At 40.9% G+C, this 18,131-nt stretch overlaps 1 protein-coding gene across 1 annotated transcript in view; it reads left to right on the plus strand.

Annotated features, from left to right (window-relative positions):
- Window positions 1-2,089, plus strand: part of LOC117356932 (long-chain-fatty-acid--CoA ligase ACSBG2-like) — a 102,682-nt gene extending 100,593 nt beyond the window's left edge. The window contains exon 15 of the mRNA XM_033936894.1: window positions 1,262-2,089. Within this exon, the coding sequence (XP_033792785.1) occupies window positions 1,262-1,338 (77 nt within the window). The 3' untranslated portion in view covers window positions 1,339-2,089. The remainder of the gene's footprint in view (window positions 1-1,261) is intronic.
- The last annotated feature ends 16,042 nt before the right edge of the window (window positions 2,090-18,131 follow it).

The following is an 18,131-nucleotide window of genomic DNA, read 5'->3' on the forward strand; positions in this document are numbered from 1 at the left end:
TCCCTCCCTCCTCTCTCATTTGCTAGCCAGCATAACATTTATACACTTTTACTCAGTAGTCCCAGATACAGATTACACAATTGCTTTTCTATTGGCTATATGGTGTAAACAGTAATCATGAAGCCTTATTACATTACATTACATTAGGGATTTCTATTCCGCCTGTGCCTTGCGGTTCTAGGCGGATTACAATATAGAAAATATCTGGGACATTCCAGTAGAGTTACATTTCAGGATAAGAGTAAGTTACAGGAACAGTAATGAGTTATTATACTACAATATCACAGAAGATAATACTTATTACAGAAGATATTACATATAATAGAAGATAATGCATTTTACAGAGGTAATACATGTCAACTCGATCGGTTAAATCGGGTGTAGTGTAGAAGAAATTACAGTACATTCTAGATCGCAGATAAAAAGATGATATAGGTGGGTATTTCCGAAGTCGTTGATTGGGAGCTCATTGGGTGGTGGTTAGAGTGATGGGAGATATTTTTTGAACAGTAATGTTTTTATTTCTTTGCGGAACTCTTTTATGTCTGTTGTTTTGGTCAGTAATTTTGAGATGTCAGAGTCTATTTTAGCTGCCTGTGTCCCCAGGAGGTTGAAACGTGATGTCACCTGGTGCCAAAACTGACCTTCCTATATTTCCCTGACAAGTGCATTTCCAATACTAAGGCTAATAACTCCAGAGAACAGACCCCCCACCTTCCTGAGTTACGCTGTTCTTGCTAGAAGAACATCATATCATGTCCCAAAACATTAATGCCAAGGTCAGGACTGCTGGTTTCTGGAGCAAAGGTGAATCTCTCTCTTTTGCTGACAGAGAGAAAAATGACTGCTTAGAAGTCTGAATTCATATGCACACTACTCAAGGACCAATATCTCTCTCTGGTCTACCTCCCTCTGGTCCCCTAATCTTGTTCCTCCCCCCCCCCCCCTTCATGGATTTTGCATATTGCTACTGCTTGGATTTTGGCCAGAACGGGCTACTGGGCTTGATGGACCTAGTAAGGCTATTCTTATGTACTTTGGAACCTGTTTTTATGCTTTCTTCCTCGCTTTTGAAATGAAGCTTTGGCTGTCTCGAGGGAATGATCAGGAGAAACGTCAGAAGAGTAAGCTGGTCTCTCCACAGCAGGGGAGGTGCTTCTGGCAGAGGGTAGAAGTCAGGAAGGGATGTCCTTGCCATGTCTCGGGGGTTCTTTCTGATCCTAGCAGATCTTTCCTGATTTGTTCTTCTTTCTTCATGCAGGTCCAACCATGAAATTGAAGCGTCATCTTGTGTTACAGCGCTATCAGGAGAAGATCGATGCCTTCTACAAATTATGATGTATTAGGTTGAGAAGTGAAACAGGATGCGTGCAAATAAAGCATTTTGCTTTTCACAATATTTCACAGATATGGAAGCAAGAGGGACAAACCTACAGTATTTGTGGTTCTTGTGCACGCTGTGACTTTCTGGGCATTTGGTCTCCAGCTTCTTTTTTTTATTATTATTATTATTTTTTTTTTTTTAATTTCTTTATTCAAGTTTCAAGTTTATTTACATTTGATGGATCGCTTATTACAATATCTAAGCGATGTACAAATTAAAAACCAACAGATTTTGGTATTACATTTAATATGATGGGACAAGACATTAGACAGAGGATTTGGACATACATGAATGAGTAGGTAAAAGGGGAAAAAGTTACAATTGTAATATTTAGTGAAATTACATAAAAAGGGAAGCACATTAGGTAAAAAATGGAATAGATATATTAGAAATTTTAGTTAATTATTAAAATAATGCAGGGAATTGGAATATGTTTATCATAAATCAAATGCATCTTGAAATAAATATGTTTTTAAAATTTTTTTAAAAGAAGTGATATCTTTTTCAAGTTTAATAAAATTTGGAAGGGCATTCCACAAGGAAGGTGCCACTACTGAGAACATATCATTTCGTCTTGTGCCGATAACCCTCAAAGACGGGACTGAAAGCAGATTTAATGAAGACGATCGTAGAGAGCGAGAAGAATTATATGGGACAATCATTTTTGATATGAATTGAGGCTCATTAAAGATTAATGTTTTATAAACCAAGAATATAACTTTAAATGTGATTCGATGAGAGATAGGGAGCCAGTGTGATTCATTTTCATTTTATAACTTACATCAAGTGTACAGTAAATATCAAACAATTATAGTACAACATCACTTGAAAATCTACAATATCCTACAACAAGAAGATTTAACCCCCACCCCCCTCCCAAATTAAAATACAACTAAAATATACCACATGAAAATAATATCTTATGTCATTCATATATATATTAATATTGGAAAACCAAGAATTGCCCCACCCCAAACCCACATGTGTATTAAAATTGGGAAAAGTGTAAATTATTCATCATAATAATTTAATAATGGTCCCCACACATCCTTAAATTTATTATAATAACCTTTTTGAACTGCCAATGCTCTTTCCATTTTCTACACGTGACAAACTGAATTCCACCAGAAACAATAATTCAGCCTTCTACAGTCCTTCCAATTATATGTTATTTGTTGGATGGCAACTCCTGTCAATATCATCAAAAGCTTGTTGTTATTAGCAGATATTTGACTTTTAGCTCTCATAGACATGCCAAATAAAATTGTGTCATATGACAGAGCTACATGATTCTCTAACAAGCAATTTATTTGATCCCAAATAGACTGCCAAAAAGCCTTAATGAATGGACAATAAAACAATAAATGATCTAAAGTTCCAGCTTCGAGATGACAAATGCCAACATCTATTAGATTTAGAGCAATCCAATTTTTGTAAACGAACAGGGGTCCAGAGTGCAACAGGAAATACCATGTTTGTCTCATCCTCCAAGACCAAATACGTGTCCATTGAGATGCATTAATTTGATGCTTAATCTCAATACTTCAAATATCTCTAAGTCCAGTTTTTGGTTCCTTATTTAAATAATTTATACCACTGTGCGGCCTGGTGTCCCAGGAAGTCTAAAGCACTGGTAACACGCTGGGGAAGTCGCCGGGACTTCCCCAGCGTGTTACCAGTGCTTTAGATTTTTCAGCGTGTCTCACCGCTATTTGTCCAAGGCTATCCTTTTGATAAGTTTTCCTTTTATCAAAAGTGGACCCCTGATGAAGATTATACGAAACACGGACCGTGTTGGGTCCCTTGCCTGGTAAAAGGTTTTTAACCAATGTTTTACTTGTTATAAATAAAGTCAGCCTGCATCGTGTACCAAGTCTGCAGTTTTTGGTTTGTTTGTTCTGGATTGTTGGTTACTGCAGACAGTTGGACCTCAGGTTTTTCCTTTTTGGTTTGGTTTGCTGTTCTGTCCCAGGAAGTCTGCCTGAAAGCATAAGAAATCTGAACTAAATTGATTATTAAGAGATTTCCATTCAGGGAACCCTGCCTGAATAGCCTGTTTCAGTTGCAACCACTTATAGCTTTGTTTTTTATCAAGACCAAATTTAAGCTGTAACTGTGAAAAATCCAGCAGTTTACCATTAGATATAACATCATTTAAGGTTCTTATACCTGCTTTAATCCAGTCCTTCCAGACAATCTTAAAACCGCCTATTTGGATCCTGGAGTTTAGCCAGATATTTTGATATGTAGATTTTTGAATTGGAAGAGGTGTTAAATTATTAATATATCGTAAAGTTTTCCATGTGTCCATTAATATTCTATTGTTTTTCCGTATTCTAGGCATTTTTATGCTGAGAAGATGACGAAGTCTAATGGGAAACATGAGCTGCCATTCCAATCATAACCAATCAGGTAGCATATCCATGAGCTCTGGGAGGACCCAATTCATACCCTGACGCATAATAAAGGATTGATGATACCTATAAAAATTTGGAAAATTTACCCACCCTCCACAATTGGCTTTTGTAAGGTCACTAAGGTAATTCTTGCATTTTTACCCAGCCAAATAAACTTAATCAAAATACTATTCAACTTTTTATAAAAAGACCCCTGAAAAAAAACTGGTATCATCCCCATTTGGTAACAAACAACAGACAATATCATCATCTTAACAGTTTGGACTCTTCCCCACCAAGACAGATGCAACGGATTCCATTGTTCACATAACTCTGTTACTTTTTGTAATAAAGTTTTTCATTCACTTTCATTGTCTCTTCAAATGTATTTTTTATCCAAATTCCTAGATATTTTATTCCTTCCTCCTTCCAAATAAAAGGAAAAGAATCGAATAAACCTTTTGTACAATGCACATTTAAGGGAAGAACTTCTGACTTAGTCCAATTTATTTTATATCCTGAAATTTTCCCAAATTTCTCAATCAAATCAAGCAAACATGGAATGGTTGTTTCAGGATTCCTCAAATGAAGCAGTATATCATCTGCATAAGCAGAGACCTAGTATTCCTTTCCAGAATGTGGAATACCCTGTATCTCCTTTACCTGTTGAATCTATATATATAAAATCGGAGGTATATATGTGTGTGTGTATGTGTGTATGTGCCGCGATCACGCAAAAACGGCTTGACCGATTTGAACAAAACTTGGTATGCAGATCCCTCACTACCTGGGATGATATGTTCTGGGGGTCTCGCAGCCCACCTGCACACGTGGGCGGAGCTACAAATAGAAAATCAGATTTCACCCATTCATGTCAATGGAAAAAATGTAAAAAGCTGCCATTAAGTTTAAGTTTATTAGGATTTTATATACCGCCTATCAAGGTTTTCTAAGCGGTTTTACAATCAGGTACTCAAGCATTTTCCCTATCTGTCCCGGCGGGCTCACAATCTCTCTAACGTACCTGGGGCTCTGGAGGATTAAGTGACTTGCCCAGGGTCATAAGGAGCAGCGTGGGGTTTGAACCCACAACCCCAGGGTGCTGAGGCTGTAGCTTCAACCACCGCGCCACACACTCCTCCATTCTCACAGTAATTCAAAAACGGCTTGACCGATTTGAACGATGGGGGTCTCGCGGCCCACCTGCACACGTGGGCGAAGCTACAAACAGAAAATCAGATTTCACTCATTCATGTCAATGGAAAAAATGTAAAACAACTGCCAACGCAAAAACGGCTTGCCCGATTTGAACGAAACTTGGTATGCAGATCCCTCACTACCTGGGGTGATATGTTCTGGGGGTCTCGCGGCCCACCTGCACAGGTGGGCGGAGCTACAAACAGAAAATCAGATTTCACCCATTCATGTCAATGGAAAAAATGTAAAACAGCTGCCAACGCAAAAACGGCTTGCCCGATTTGAAAGAAACTTGGTATGCAGATCCCTCACTACCTGGGGTGATATGTTCTGGGCGTCTCGTGGCCCACCTGCACACGTGGGCGGAGCTACAAACAGAAAATCAGATTTCACCCATTCATGTCAATGGAAAAAATGTAAAACAGCTGCCAACGCAAAAACGGCTTGCCCGATTTGAACGAAACTTGGTTTGCAGATCCCTCACTACCTGTGGTGATATGTTCTGGGGGTCTCGCGGCCCACCTGCACACATGGGCGGAGCTACAAACAGAAAATCTGATTTCACCCATTTAAGTCAATGGAAAAAATGTAAAAAGCTGTGGGATCTCCAGTTATTTTACTTAGCAACCTTGACCCACCAAAACTTTGCAATGGCACAAGGCTTTGTGTAAAGAGGTTACTGGCCAATGTAATTGAAGAGACTATCTTAACCGGAAAGGGACAAGGTGAAACCGTATTTATCCCGCGGATACCACTTATTCCAACAGATCTTCCTTTTCAGCTTAAGAGATTGCAAATTCCAGTGAGACTTGCATTCTCTATCACAATCAACAAATCACAGGGACAGACTATTACATACTGTGGAGTGGATTTAAGATCCCCCTGTTTTTCCCATGGACAACTCTATGTTGCTTGCTCAAGGGTGGGTTCATCCAAGAATGTATATGTTCTTGCTCCTGGAGGTGAAACTAAAAATGTTGTTTATAATCAAGTTTTGTGTTAGTTGTATTGTATTCATTTTGTCAAATATTTCACTTTATAATTTGAATATTGTACTTTTTATAAAGCTGTAAAAAAATAATTTCATTCACCACTATAAAGTATCTTTATTTGAATCCATTTACAGTGTTATTGCTATAATTAAATACCCGTGCAACGCCGGGGCATCAGCTAGTAGTGAATAAATACGGATCAGCAGTCCGTTATTGTTTAGACCAGGGGTAGGCAATGCCGGTCCTCGATATCCACAATAATTATGCATGGTAATCCAAATATACTTCTATCTGGGGTTATCTATATCTAACCTGTTCTAAAATTGCAAAATATCTTGAAAAAAATGCACCTCTCAATATATCTTTCTAATTAAATTCACTACAAGATCATATCTCTTTTAGGGTAATTGTTTGAAGTACCTGGATGTAAACCGCTTTGAGTGTGGCTATAAAAGTTCAAAAAAGGTAGTATATAAGTCCAAATTTATTAAAATCTTATTATCCCCCTCCATGGACATTCCTTCTGGGTGGCTTACAAGTCCCAATCCCTTTCCCTGATGTCCTAATGCCTGGCAGAAACCCAAAGAGTAGCAACATTCCAGAGCTGAGATTGTGATGTCACAATGCCTCATTCCACCAATGCCTAAGAGCCAACCTAAGCAGTGAGGTCACCAAGACTTCAGTGTCCTATACTTGGCTCACATAAGAACATGAGAGCTGCCATACTAGGACAGACCAAAGGTCCATCAAGTCCAGTATCCTGTTTCCAACAGTGGCCAACTCAGGTGACAAGTACCTGGCAGAAACCCAAATAAGATCCCAGTGCAAGCAGTAGCTTCCCCCATGTCTGTCTCAATAAACTGTGGACTTTTCCTCCAGAAACTTGTCAAACCTTTCTTAAACCTAGCTATGCTAACCACTGTAACCACATCCTCTGGCAATAAGTTCCAGAGCTTAACTAATCTCCGAGTGAAAAAAATATTTCCTCCTATTTATTGTCCCTTGGTCTTCGTACTTCTTACCTGTTCTCAGGATTTTGTACATCGCCCCTCGGCCCCCTTTATCATTTTGGTCACGTGTCTTTGAACTTTTTCTAATTCCGCTATATCTTTTTTGAGATACAGTGACCAGAACTGAATGTAGTATTCAAAGTGAGATCAAAAAACAGCAAGGGAATATATTTATCCAAGGTGATGCTTATAAATCACTGTTGTACTAATCACCTTTGTTTTACTTCAAACTCTGATTACAACACAAGCTGATGTGGTTAAATGAACACTCAGACCCGCAGCTGAGGTCCGGTGAAACAAGTTCACGGAGCAGCTGTTAAGGAGACCATCATTGCTGCTCCGGGCTCCTCCGTTTATTCACAATACCGACCCCCCCAACCTAGGTTTCACCCGCTGGCTTCTTCAGGAGGGGTACTACAATTACAAGATGACTCAAATCAACACTACACCACACAGCTTGCTAACTTAATAAACAATACATTTTGAAATACTCAATATAAACACTCTCTCTGCAACTTACCGGCACAAACACTCCATACTGCTCACACACGCACTGCTGACAAGAGGAACTTCCCAGCAGGCCACGCTTTAAATACACTCCCCTTTTGCTACCTGCTATGTCATCACTCCTTACATCATGAGTGAAAGGTTATAATTGAAACTAATTGTTTGTCATCTGCAGTAATATATTGTATTATTTGCCCTTGTAGGCTATATTATATAGGACATACTTGGCGTGCTATTAAAATTCGCATTGCCGAACATTTGAGCAACATAAGATGCAAACGTGTTACTGCCCCCCTAGTTAGCCATTGGATTGAACAACAGCACTCCATTGAGGAATTACAATATACTGTTCTTATGTGTGCTCATAAAAAATCCGGAAATATTACCCAACATCTTCTCTACTTAGAGCAGAAGTTTATATTCCAATGGCATACCTTGGCCCCCGCAGGATTAAATAATGATATTGAATGGTTTCAACTATAACCTTTCACTCATGATGTAAGGAGTGATGACATAGCAGGTAGCAAAAGGGGAGTGTATTTAAAGCGTGGCCTGCTGGGAAGTTCCTCTTGTCAGCAGTGCGTGTGTGAGCAGTATGGAGTGTTTGTGCCGGTAAGTTGCAGAGAGAGTGTTTATATTGAGTATTTCAAAATGTAGTGTTTATTAAGTTAGCAAGCTGTGTGGTGTAGTGTTGATTTGAGTCATCTTGTAATTGTAGTACCCCTCCTGAAGAAGCCAGCGGGTGAAACCTAGGTTGGGGGGTCGGTATTGTGAATAAACGGAGGAGCCCGGAGCAGTTATGTGTACCATCCACACCATTCAAAGTTAAGTCGCTGTTAAATTTATTATTTTATTTTCTTCAAGTTTATGTGTGGTTATTTAGTCTTTGTTTGGTGGAGGAGACTGTGAACAACAATGATGGTCTCCTTAACAGCTGCTCCGTGAACTTGTTTCACCGGACCTCAGCTGCGGGTCTGAGTGTTCATTTAACCACATCAGCTTGTGTTGTAATCAGAGTTTGAAGTAAAACAAAGGTGATTAGTACAACAGTATTCAAGGTGAGGTCATACCATGCAGTAATAAAGATATAGAAACATAGAAAGATGATGGCAGATAAGGTCTACAGCCCATCAAGTCTGCCCACACTATTGACCCACCCTTTTAAGTCTACTGGCCCCTTTAAGTCTTGGACCCCTTAGGAAGCTGGTTATCTGCAGTGCAACGGGTCCCATCGGGCTTGGGCTGTTTGACACTGATTGATATTTTCCCCAAGTTCTTTTATTAATGGGTGATCATCATAATTTGTATTATGTATAGTCGGATCACTAGCACTTTTGTGAGAGATGTTTCAGGATCAGTGATTGAAATCTGGAACCTTTAAGCCTTGGTTTGAGTTCATGCAATCCTTTTTCTCTATATTAATTCTGCTTGCTGTATATCAACAGTGGGATGGTGTGTAATTATAAAAGTTTGCCATCAATTGTTCCAAAGACTGCCTATAGGGGGCACTCTGAGCCCAATAGCTATAGAGATATTTATTTATTTATTTATTTGATTTGATTTCTATCCCGTTGTCCCCAAAGAGCTCAGAACGGGTTTACAGGTTAAACAAACACCATTTCAGTACAAGATTACAATGCAAGTTTTTATCCTAAGTTGGCACATGTTAGGTGTCTGATATTAATATACATCATATACAGTTTACCGGTTAGATTTGCCATAGTTACAGTGCAAGGGTTTACAAAGTAAGTTATCCTTATGTGACACATACTAGTTCAATTACCAATATACTGTACATTTCTTTATAGTCCATGGATCAAGGGCAAGGGGATTAGATAAAGAGGTATGTTTTTATTGCTTTTCTAAAGTTGAGGAGTCCTTCAAGAGATCTGATCTGCGATGGCAGTCGATTCCAGTAGCTCGGTATGAAGTGGGAGTAGGACAGTTGTTTGGCAGTTTGTAGTTACGACCAGGGGACGTTTTGAGGTGTATTTCATCCTGGGAGTGGAAGGACTGGTGAGGCAAATACGGAGGAAGTTTAGCCATTACATAGCCCGGTGCCAGGTCATGCATGGATTTGAACGCTAGCATCAGTCCCATGAAGACACAACGTTTGGCTACAGGTAGCCAGTGAGCTGGTGCTAGAGCCTGGGAGACAGGGTCACGGGCACAAAGGTTTTTAAGAAGCCTGAGTGCCGTGTTTTGAACACACTGGAGCCATCGTACATTCTTGGCCATGAGACCATTGAATAGCGCATTGCAGTAATCCATGCGGGAGAGTACTAAGGCATAGAGTGGTTGGGCAAAGTCAGATTCTGAAAAGTAGTTCCTTATTTTTAGGAGTTGTTGTAGGTAGTAAAATGAGGAAGATACCACCTGAGAGAGATGGTCGGAGAGCAACAGATTGCAGTCAAGGAGTATTCCTAGGCTGTGCACTTGGGGGCTCATAATTTTAAAAAAATGTACAAAAAGTGGCCTAAGTCGGTACTTGGATGATCAAAAAGACAGATCATCCAAGTACCGATAATCAAAACTGGTTTTAGACGTGTCCAAAACCAGCTTAGGCCTTTATCTTGCCTCTGAACGCCTAGAGCGAAAAGAGGCGTTTTTGAAAGAGGGCGGGAGGTGGGCTGACCTAGACTTAGTCATCTGGCAGCCATAACCAAAAAGGGATGACAGGTTGCCAGACGCAACTTATATGTTTTGACTTAGACCAAGTCATAACAGGTATAAGTTCCAAATTGGGCCACTGAGCTGATCACGGCTGCCGCGATATGCTCAGTAGCCCAGGCAACCTATCTCCTCGCACCAGTAACGATCACGGCAAGAGAGATCCCTCCTAGCCTCCCTGGTAGGAGAGATGCCCAATCTCTCCTGCCAGACACCCCCTCCCCCCAACACCTGTGTTTATAAGAATCTGAGTCGGGATGGCACGTGTTGATTCTCAAGAGGGAGCTGATCTGGAAAAAGCTTAAGGGCGAAACATGTTGGCCAGTCCCTTCCCAGCACAAGACTAATGCATTGACGGCACAAGCCAGAGTAAACGGCTTTAAGCTAAGTTATTTGGTTTTCTCACATGAATTATTATAGCTAACCGAAGAGGTAGCATTTTAAAAGAGTGAATTTGATTACAAAAAGCAAAAAATAAATAATATTTATAAAAATAAGTTAAAAAGTATAAAAGCAGATTGGATGATGAGTATATAAGCATAAGAACATAAGAATTGCCGCTGCTGGGTCAGACCAATCGTGCCCAGTAGTCCGCTCACGTGGCAGCCCCTAGGTCAAAGACCAGTGCTCTAAATAAGTCCAGCCTCACCTGCGTACATTCCAGTTTAGTGTCTAACTTTGTCTTGAATCCCTGGAGGGTGTTTTCCCCTACAACAGATTCTGGAAGAGTGTTCCAGTTTTCTACCACTCTCTGGGTGAAGAAGAACTTCCTTACGTTCTTACGGAATCTATCCCCTTTTAACTTTAGAGAGTGCCCTCTCGTTTTCCCTACCTTGGAGAGGGTGAACAACCTGCCTTATCTACTAAGTCTATTCCCTTCACTACTTTGAATGTTTTGATCATGTCCCCTCTCAGCCTTCTCTTTTCGAGGGAGAAGAAGCCCAGTTTCTCTAATCTCTTGCTGTACGGCAATTCCTCCAGCCCCTTAACCATTTTAGTTGCACTTCTCTGGACCCTTTCGAGTAGTACCTTGTCCTTCTTCATGTACGGCGACTAGTGCTGGATGCAGTACTCCAGGTGAGGGCGCACCATGGCCCGGTACAGCAGCATGATAACCTTCTCCGATCTGTTCATGAATCTCTTCTTAATCATTCCTAGCATTCTTTTTGCCGCCGCTGCCGCACATTGCGCAGAAGGCTTCATCGACTTGTCGATCATAACTCCCAAGTCTCTTTCCTGTATTCGTGCATGAGATTTTTGTTCCCTACATGCATCACTTTACACTTATCCACGTTGAACCTCATTTGCCATGTCGATGCCCATTTCTCAAGCTTGATTATATCACGTTGCAGATCTTCGCAATCCCCCTGTGTCTTCACTACTCTGAATAACTTCGTATCATATGCCGTGAGTAATACATGCAACCGATTGAAGTATCATATGGCTTTAGAGTGAAAAAATTAAGTGATTTGATATAGGTTTGAGGGGCTGCCATAAAGGATTAGAGTATCTAGAACAGAAGATCGTGAGATTTCATTTTTCTTCAGTTATCATCAGAATTCAGACGCCTGAGGCAGGCCCTTTGGGGCCAAACACGATTGTGTCGAGTCATTTCAATCAATAAAGGAGACTGAATATCGATTAGTCACCTTTGTTGTTTTTTCTCTGCTTTCACAATTTATTTTTCCCATGAATGGTCACGCACTAATTTCCCAATTATGTAGGCGGTCGGTCAGCTGCGCCAATGCACACGTGCCTACTGTCCACTTCCAAGCATGCCCTTCACATTAAAAAAGAAAAACTCTTTTGTAGCATGTGAGAAGCGCACACTGATCCCAGAACCACCGCGGGATGCCCGAGTGTAGCCCATGATGGTGCCTTTTTAACCTGTGATAAGCATATGTTGGGGCTTAACACAGCTTAGTAAAAGGACCCCATAATTTGCATGCAAAAAAGTCTTCACAAACAAAGCAGAGTATTCTGTTTGTTGCTTCAAACCCATGGGTTTGATGGTGTTCAGCTCAGTAATAATTTGTTGTTCAGTTCTAATAAGTAGCTGGTCTATATTATTTCCCGTTCATGAAAACTCTATGAAAGAATGTGCCTTAAACTTAGAAAGTCCATCCAAAGGTTTGTTCTGGATCTGTCTCTTCTATGTCTCAGTTAATCTTATCCTGAATTCATGTTTAGTCTTGCCTACATACAAACACCTTACAAGGCCGGATTGCTGCATTAACACATTTTTCACTCCCACAAGTCGAGAGGTGCTTGAGGCTGTATGTGTACCCATTGCTGGATGTGTGTAAGACCTAATTCCAAGGGGCAAATTGATAGTAATTAGCTCTTAAGAAATAGTCTAAGAAATCCTGGGAGGGTAACCTACCAATTACAACACTGGAAAATAATAATAAAAATTAAACATTACCATAGTTTAACACAGTGTTCTTCAACCGCCGGTCCACTGTGCGATCAACGCGGCGTCTTCAGGCTGGCTTCCTGAGTGCTGCAGTGCACAAAGCTGTGGGAAAAGGCTCCTACCTGTGGCTTGCGCCTGACCCGAAAGCCTTCTCTCTGATGTCACAACGTCAGAGGGAAGGCTTCCAGATGAGGCGCGGGATGTGCGTGAGGAGCCGCTGCCCACAGCTTTGTGCAATGCAGCACTCAGGAAGCCAGCCTGAAGATGCCGCATTGATCGTACTGTGGACCGGCATGAAGATAACACCGGGGAGCAGGCCAGAAGGCAAGGCACATGGAGGGAGAGAAACAACAACGGTAGGGGGAATGTTTTTGTTTTTTTATTTAGTGATTGATTTACATCTGCTGTCTGATCAGGAAGAAATGCATTTGTTTCTTTTCCTCTGGGCTTGTAGTGCTTGCAGAATCTTGCATCTTTGAGTTTTTGGTCCTGCATTTGCATGGGGTTATCTGTTTTCTGGTAGGAATGAATGTTGAAAAGCATATAGTGTGCTTTATGTATTTTAATTTTGTGGTTAACCATTATGTGTTATTAATACAATTGTGTGTGTGTGTATATATATATGAAAAATGAATGGAAAAAATTGTGTTACAATTAGTACTATTATGGGGGCGGGGTCTGGGGCGGAGACTGGGTGGAGATGGGCACGACTTAGCCCAGTGTTCTTCAACTGCTGCTCCGCGGACCGGTGCCGGTCCACAAAATAATTATTTTCGCCAGTACATAGGTGTCAAAAAGTTGGAGAACACTGATTTAACATATAACTAGCAATCTTAAGGGACCTTAGTGTATATTTTCCAACTCCAGTAACAACAAAGAAATCACCAATATTAGGATGCAGGCAGCAGCCCAGCAGCAAGATGGGGGCTATGTAGTCTTTTGCACTATGTGTCACATGTTTGATTATCTCCCAATTGATGAGAGGTCATATGTGTGTGCACGGTGCAAAGAGCTCCTGGCACTCAGGAAACAGGCCCGATCGCCTGAGGCTAGAGTAGCAGACTTGGAGGAGCTGAGGGAAACGGAGGTTCCTAGAGGAGACCTACAAGGATGTTGTAGAAACATCCCACCTCCAATTTGGCAGGCTTTGTGCTGCCTTGGAGGAAGGAGTTTTTCTTAAAGGACAGCATCACTGGTGAAGTAGAAGGTAATCCTATAGCCAGGACCTGCTCACGAGTACATAAAATGTCCTCTCGCACCGAGGATGTTCATAGCTGGGTGGCTGATGGATGTGAGTATCATATGGTCATTTGCCTGCCTGGTGCAAAGGTAGCACACCTTACACGTCACCTAGATAAAGCTTTAGTCAGTGCTGGGGAGAGACCTGCTGCTGGGTACCAATGACATAGAGAAATTCAGTAGAGAGGTTCTGGAAGCCAAATTTAGACTCTTAGGTAGGAAGTTAAAATTCAGAACCTCCATGGTAGCATTTTCAGAAGAGCTCCCTGTTCCACGTGCAAAACCCAAGAGACAGGCAAAGCTCCAGAGTAGAGAATGACACGGGGACAAATTTTTCCCCCTTCCCCGCAGTAACTCATTTTCTCATCCCGTCCCCATGAATTCTTTTCCTGCCCCATTCCTGCAAGCTCTGTCCTCATCTGCACAATCATAAGTGTTTGAAGTTTGTGCGGTTAAGGCTGAGCTTAAAGGAATGGGGCAGAGACAGTGACAAAACTCGAGGAAGCAGGACGGGAAAATTGAGTTCCTGTGTCATTTTCTACTCCAGAGACTCAATGCATGGATGAGGTAAAGGTGCAGGGAGGAGGGTTTTAGATTTGTTAGAAACCGGGCGACATACTGGGGAGGGGGGAAACCCATTCCGCCAAGATGGGCTCCACCTTAGCTAGGCTGGAACCAGGCTGCTGGCATCAACATTTTAAAAGGAGATAGAGCAGCTTGTAAACTAGAACCTAGGGGAAGGCTCCAAAAAGCATGGTTCGGAACAAGGTATCTCTAAAAGATATCATTATAAAAGGAAAGACAGAGCATCCCGATAGCGAGATTGCAATATAGGCCACGGTAGATGAGGTTTCCTTAAATACAGAGCAAATTGTAACTAGACATGATCAACATTGTTTGAAATATCTACAGCATATGCAAATGCCAGAAGCCTAAGAAACAAGATGGGAGAGTTGGAATATACGATTACATTAAATGACTCATATGAGCTTTAGTATTGGAGAAAGATTTTAGGCGTGCCATGGACCGCCAAAAGAACTAACAAGTCAATTCTGGAAGAGATCAAACTGGCTCTGTCACTCGAAGTCCAAATGATGAAGTTACAACGGCCTTATTTTGGTCACATTGTCAGAAGAGGAAGATCATTGGAGAAGGATGTCATGTTTGGGAAGATCGAAGGAACCAGGCAAAGAGGACAACCTGCAATCAGATGGCTGGATACGTTGATTTATTTTTAAAATTTCTTCTCCACTTAATAACTAAGTAGATAACAATAAAACACACATATTTGTCATAAGAACCCTTTCATACCTATCTTAAATATCATTTCTAAAAAATAGCATGCAGCATGTAAAAGTTTACACTTACAGCAATCTAAAATAGCTTTCAAAGTGCTAAGCTAACATAGTAACATAGTAGATGACGGCAGATAAAGACCCGAATGGTCCATCCAGTCTGCCCAACCTGATTCAACCCCAATTTTTTTTTTAATTTAATTTTTTTTTTTTTTTTTTTTTCTTCTTAGCTATTTCTGGGCAAGAATCCAAAGCTTTACCCGGTACTGTGCTTGGGTTCCAACTGCCGAAATCTCTGTTAAGACTTACTCCAGCCCATCTACACCCTCCCAGCCATTGAAGCCCTCCCCTGCCCATCCTCCACCAAACGGCCATACACAGACACAGACCGTACAAGTCTGCCCAGTAACTGGCCTAGTTCAATCTTTAATATTATTTTCTGATTCTAAATCTTCTGTGTTCATCCCACGCTTCTTTGAACTCAGTCACAGTTTTACTCTCCACCACCTCTCCCGGGAGCGCATTCCAGGCATCCACCACCCTCTCCGTAAAGTAGAATTTCCTAACATTGCCCCTGAATCTACCACCCCTCAACCTCAAATTATGTCCTCTGGTTTTACCATTTTCCTTTCTCTGGAAAAGATTTTGTTCTACGTTAATACCCTTCAAGTATTTGAACGTCTGAATCATATCTCCCCTGTCTCTCCTTTCCTCTAGGGTATACATATTCAGGGCTTCCAGTCTCTCCTCATACGTCTTCTGGCGCAAGCCTCCTATCATTTTCGTCGCCCTCCTCTGGACCGCCTCAAGTCTTCTTACGTCTTTCGCCAGATACGGTCTCCAAAACTGAACACAATACTCCAAGTGGGGCCTCACCAATGACCTGTACAGGGGCATCAACACCTTCTTCCTTCTACTGACTACGCCTCTCTTTATACAGCCCAGCATCCTTCTGGCAGCAGCCACTGCCTTATCACACTGTTTTTTCGCCTTTAGATCTTCGGACACTATCACCCCAAGGTCCCTCTCTCCGTCCGTGCATATCAGCTTCTCTCCTCCCAGCATATACGGTTCCTTCCTATTATTAATCCCCAAATGCATAATAAAAAACCTTAACAAATAAAAAGGTTTTTAGTTGCTTTTTAAAAGACATTTTGTCCCTGCATAATCTCAAGTATCCAGGTAGTGTATTCCACCAACGTGGGCCCGCTACTGAGATAGCTGGTGTCTGTGTCTTCCCAAGTGCTTTAATTGATCATCGCATTGCAAACTGAGATCTCAATGATCTAGGACAGTGTTTCTCAACTTCTTCAAGCCAAGTACCCCCTAAGCCTAACAAATACCAACCGAGTACCCCCGCCCAAGCTCCACCCCCATAATAATAGGACTAATTGTAAAGGAGTTTCTTCCATCCATTTTTCATATACGACACCTGACCTCAAAACATTCCGAAAAGAAATCAAAACACTTCTATTCAAAAAGTACATTCAACCAACTTAATCTCCCTCTCTCCCTAGTCTCTAATTTTTTCCTAGGTATAGCCCACTCCTCAGGTACCATATCTTCTAATTAATCAACCTGAATCCTAATATCTCCTACCTGAAACCAGCTATCTATCAATATTTTACAATGAAACGTAACCTAATATATCCTCCAATGTAATGTAATCTGATTCTTCAATTTATAACCTGTACCAGCAATTTCCCAATCTAATGCAACCTCCTGGAAATGTCCAGCTATCTTACAATGTAATCTGCTTTGAACCGCAAGGTACAAGTGGAATAAAAATCACTAATGTAATGTAATGTAACTAATGTAATTTAATAATCTTATTAATACATAATGATAACCATAAAATTAAAAGAAAAAAACAAAGCGTACTGTACACAGAGAAAATGTTAATTAGCATTTATATGCAATGTCACCTCAGTAACAACTATAGAAAAATATAGTGCAAAATATAGACCAGCACTAAATTGAAAATAAAATCATTTTTCCTTCCTTTGTTGTCTGGTGATTTCATGAGTCTCTGGATGCATTTCCAATATTTCTTTCCTCTCCTCCAGACCCCATTCCCTTCCCCAACCAACATCTCTCTCTGTCCCAACATGAATCCAATTTTTTTTCCTCTCCCCTCCACCCCTATTGGCAATATGTCTTCCTCTCTATCTCACTGTCCATCTGTTTTGAGAGATCCAGGCATCTCTCCCACCCCCCTCTACTATCACATCCAACATTTCTCCCTCTCTCATCCCCCGGATCATGAACAGCATTTTTCACCACTGCCCACCAGCCCCATGCCCATTTCTCCTTCTATCACCTCTCTCCAACACCATGCCACATCTCTCCATCCATCACTATGCCCAAGATTTCTCCCTCTCATCCTTCTATTCCCCATGCATCTCTACCTCACTCCTCTCTCTCTATGCCCAATTTTCCTTATAATAATAATAATAACTTTATTCTTTTATACTGCCATAACCAAAAGTTCTAGGTGGTTTACACTAAAAAGAGCTGGACAATCAGCGAAATACAGTCATGCAGTAAAAATACAGACAATTCAGTAAAAATACAATTATAAACAAATAAAACCCTTGTTAGGTAATAAATTTATCGAACAAAGTGGTCTTAATTAATTTCCGAAAACAGCATAGCTTGTTGAATACATCTACCTAACCAAGATTGTTGCCTACCAGCTTGAAATGCTAGGGTCTTATCTAAGAAGGTCTTATGTCTACAACCATTAATTTTTGGGTAAGCAAATAAATAGAAGTTTCTAGTTTCTCTTGATGGTCTACGCAACACAAAATGAGGAAAAAGGTAAGCGGGAGACAATCCCAATATCAGCTTAAAGCAGATACAAGCAAATTTGAATAATACTCTTGCCTCCAACTGCAGTCACTGAAGTAAACGATAGTATGTACTGATGTGGTCATTCTTTTTTAAACCAAAGATCAATCAGACAGCCGTATTCTGAATTAACCTCCGTTTCCTTTGAATTTTCTTGGGAGCTCCCAAGTAAATG

The sequence above is a fragment of the Geotrypetes seraphini genome, chromosome 1, assembly GCF_902459505.1.
Source record: "Geotrypetes seraphini chromosome 1, aGeoSer1.1, whole genome shotgun sequence".
In the NCBI taxonomy this organism is placed as follows: Eukaryota; Metazoa; Chordata; class Amphibia; order Gymnophiona; family Dermophiidae; genus Geotrypetes; species Geotrypetes seraphini.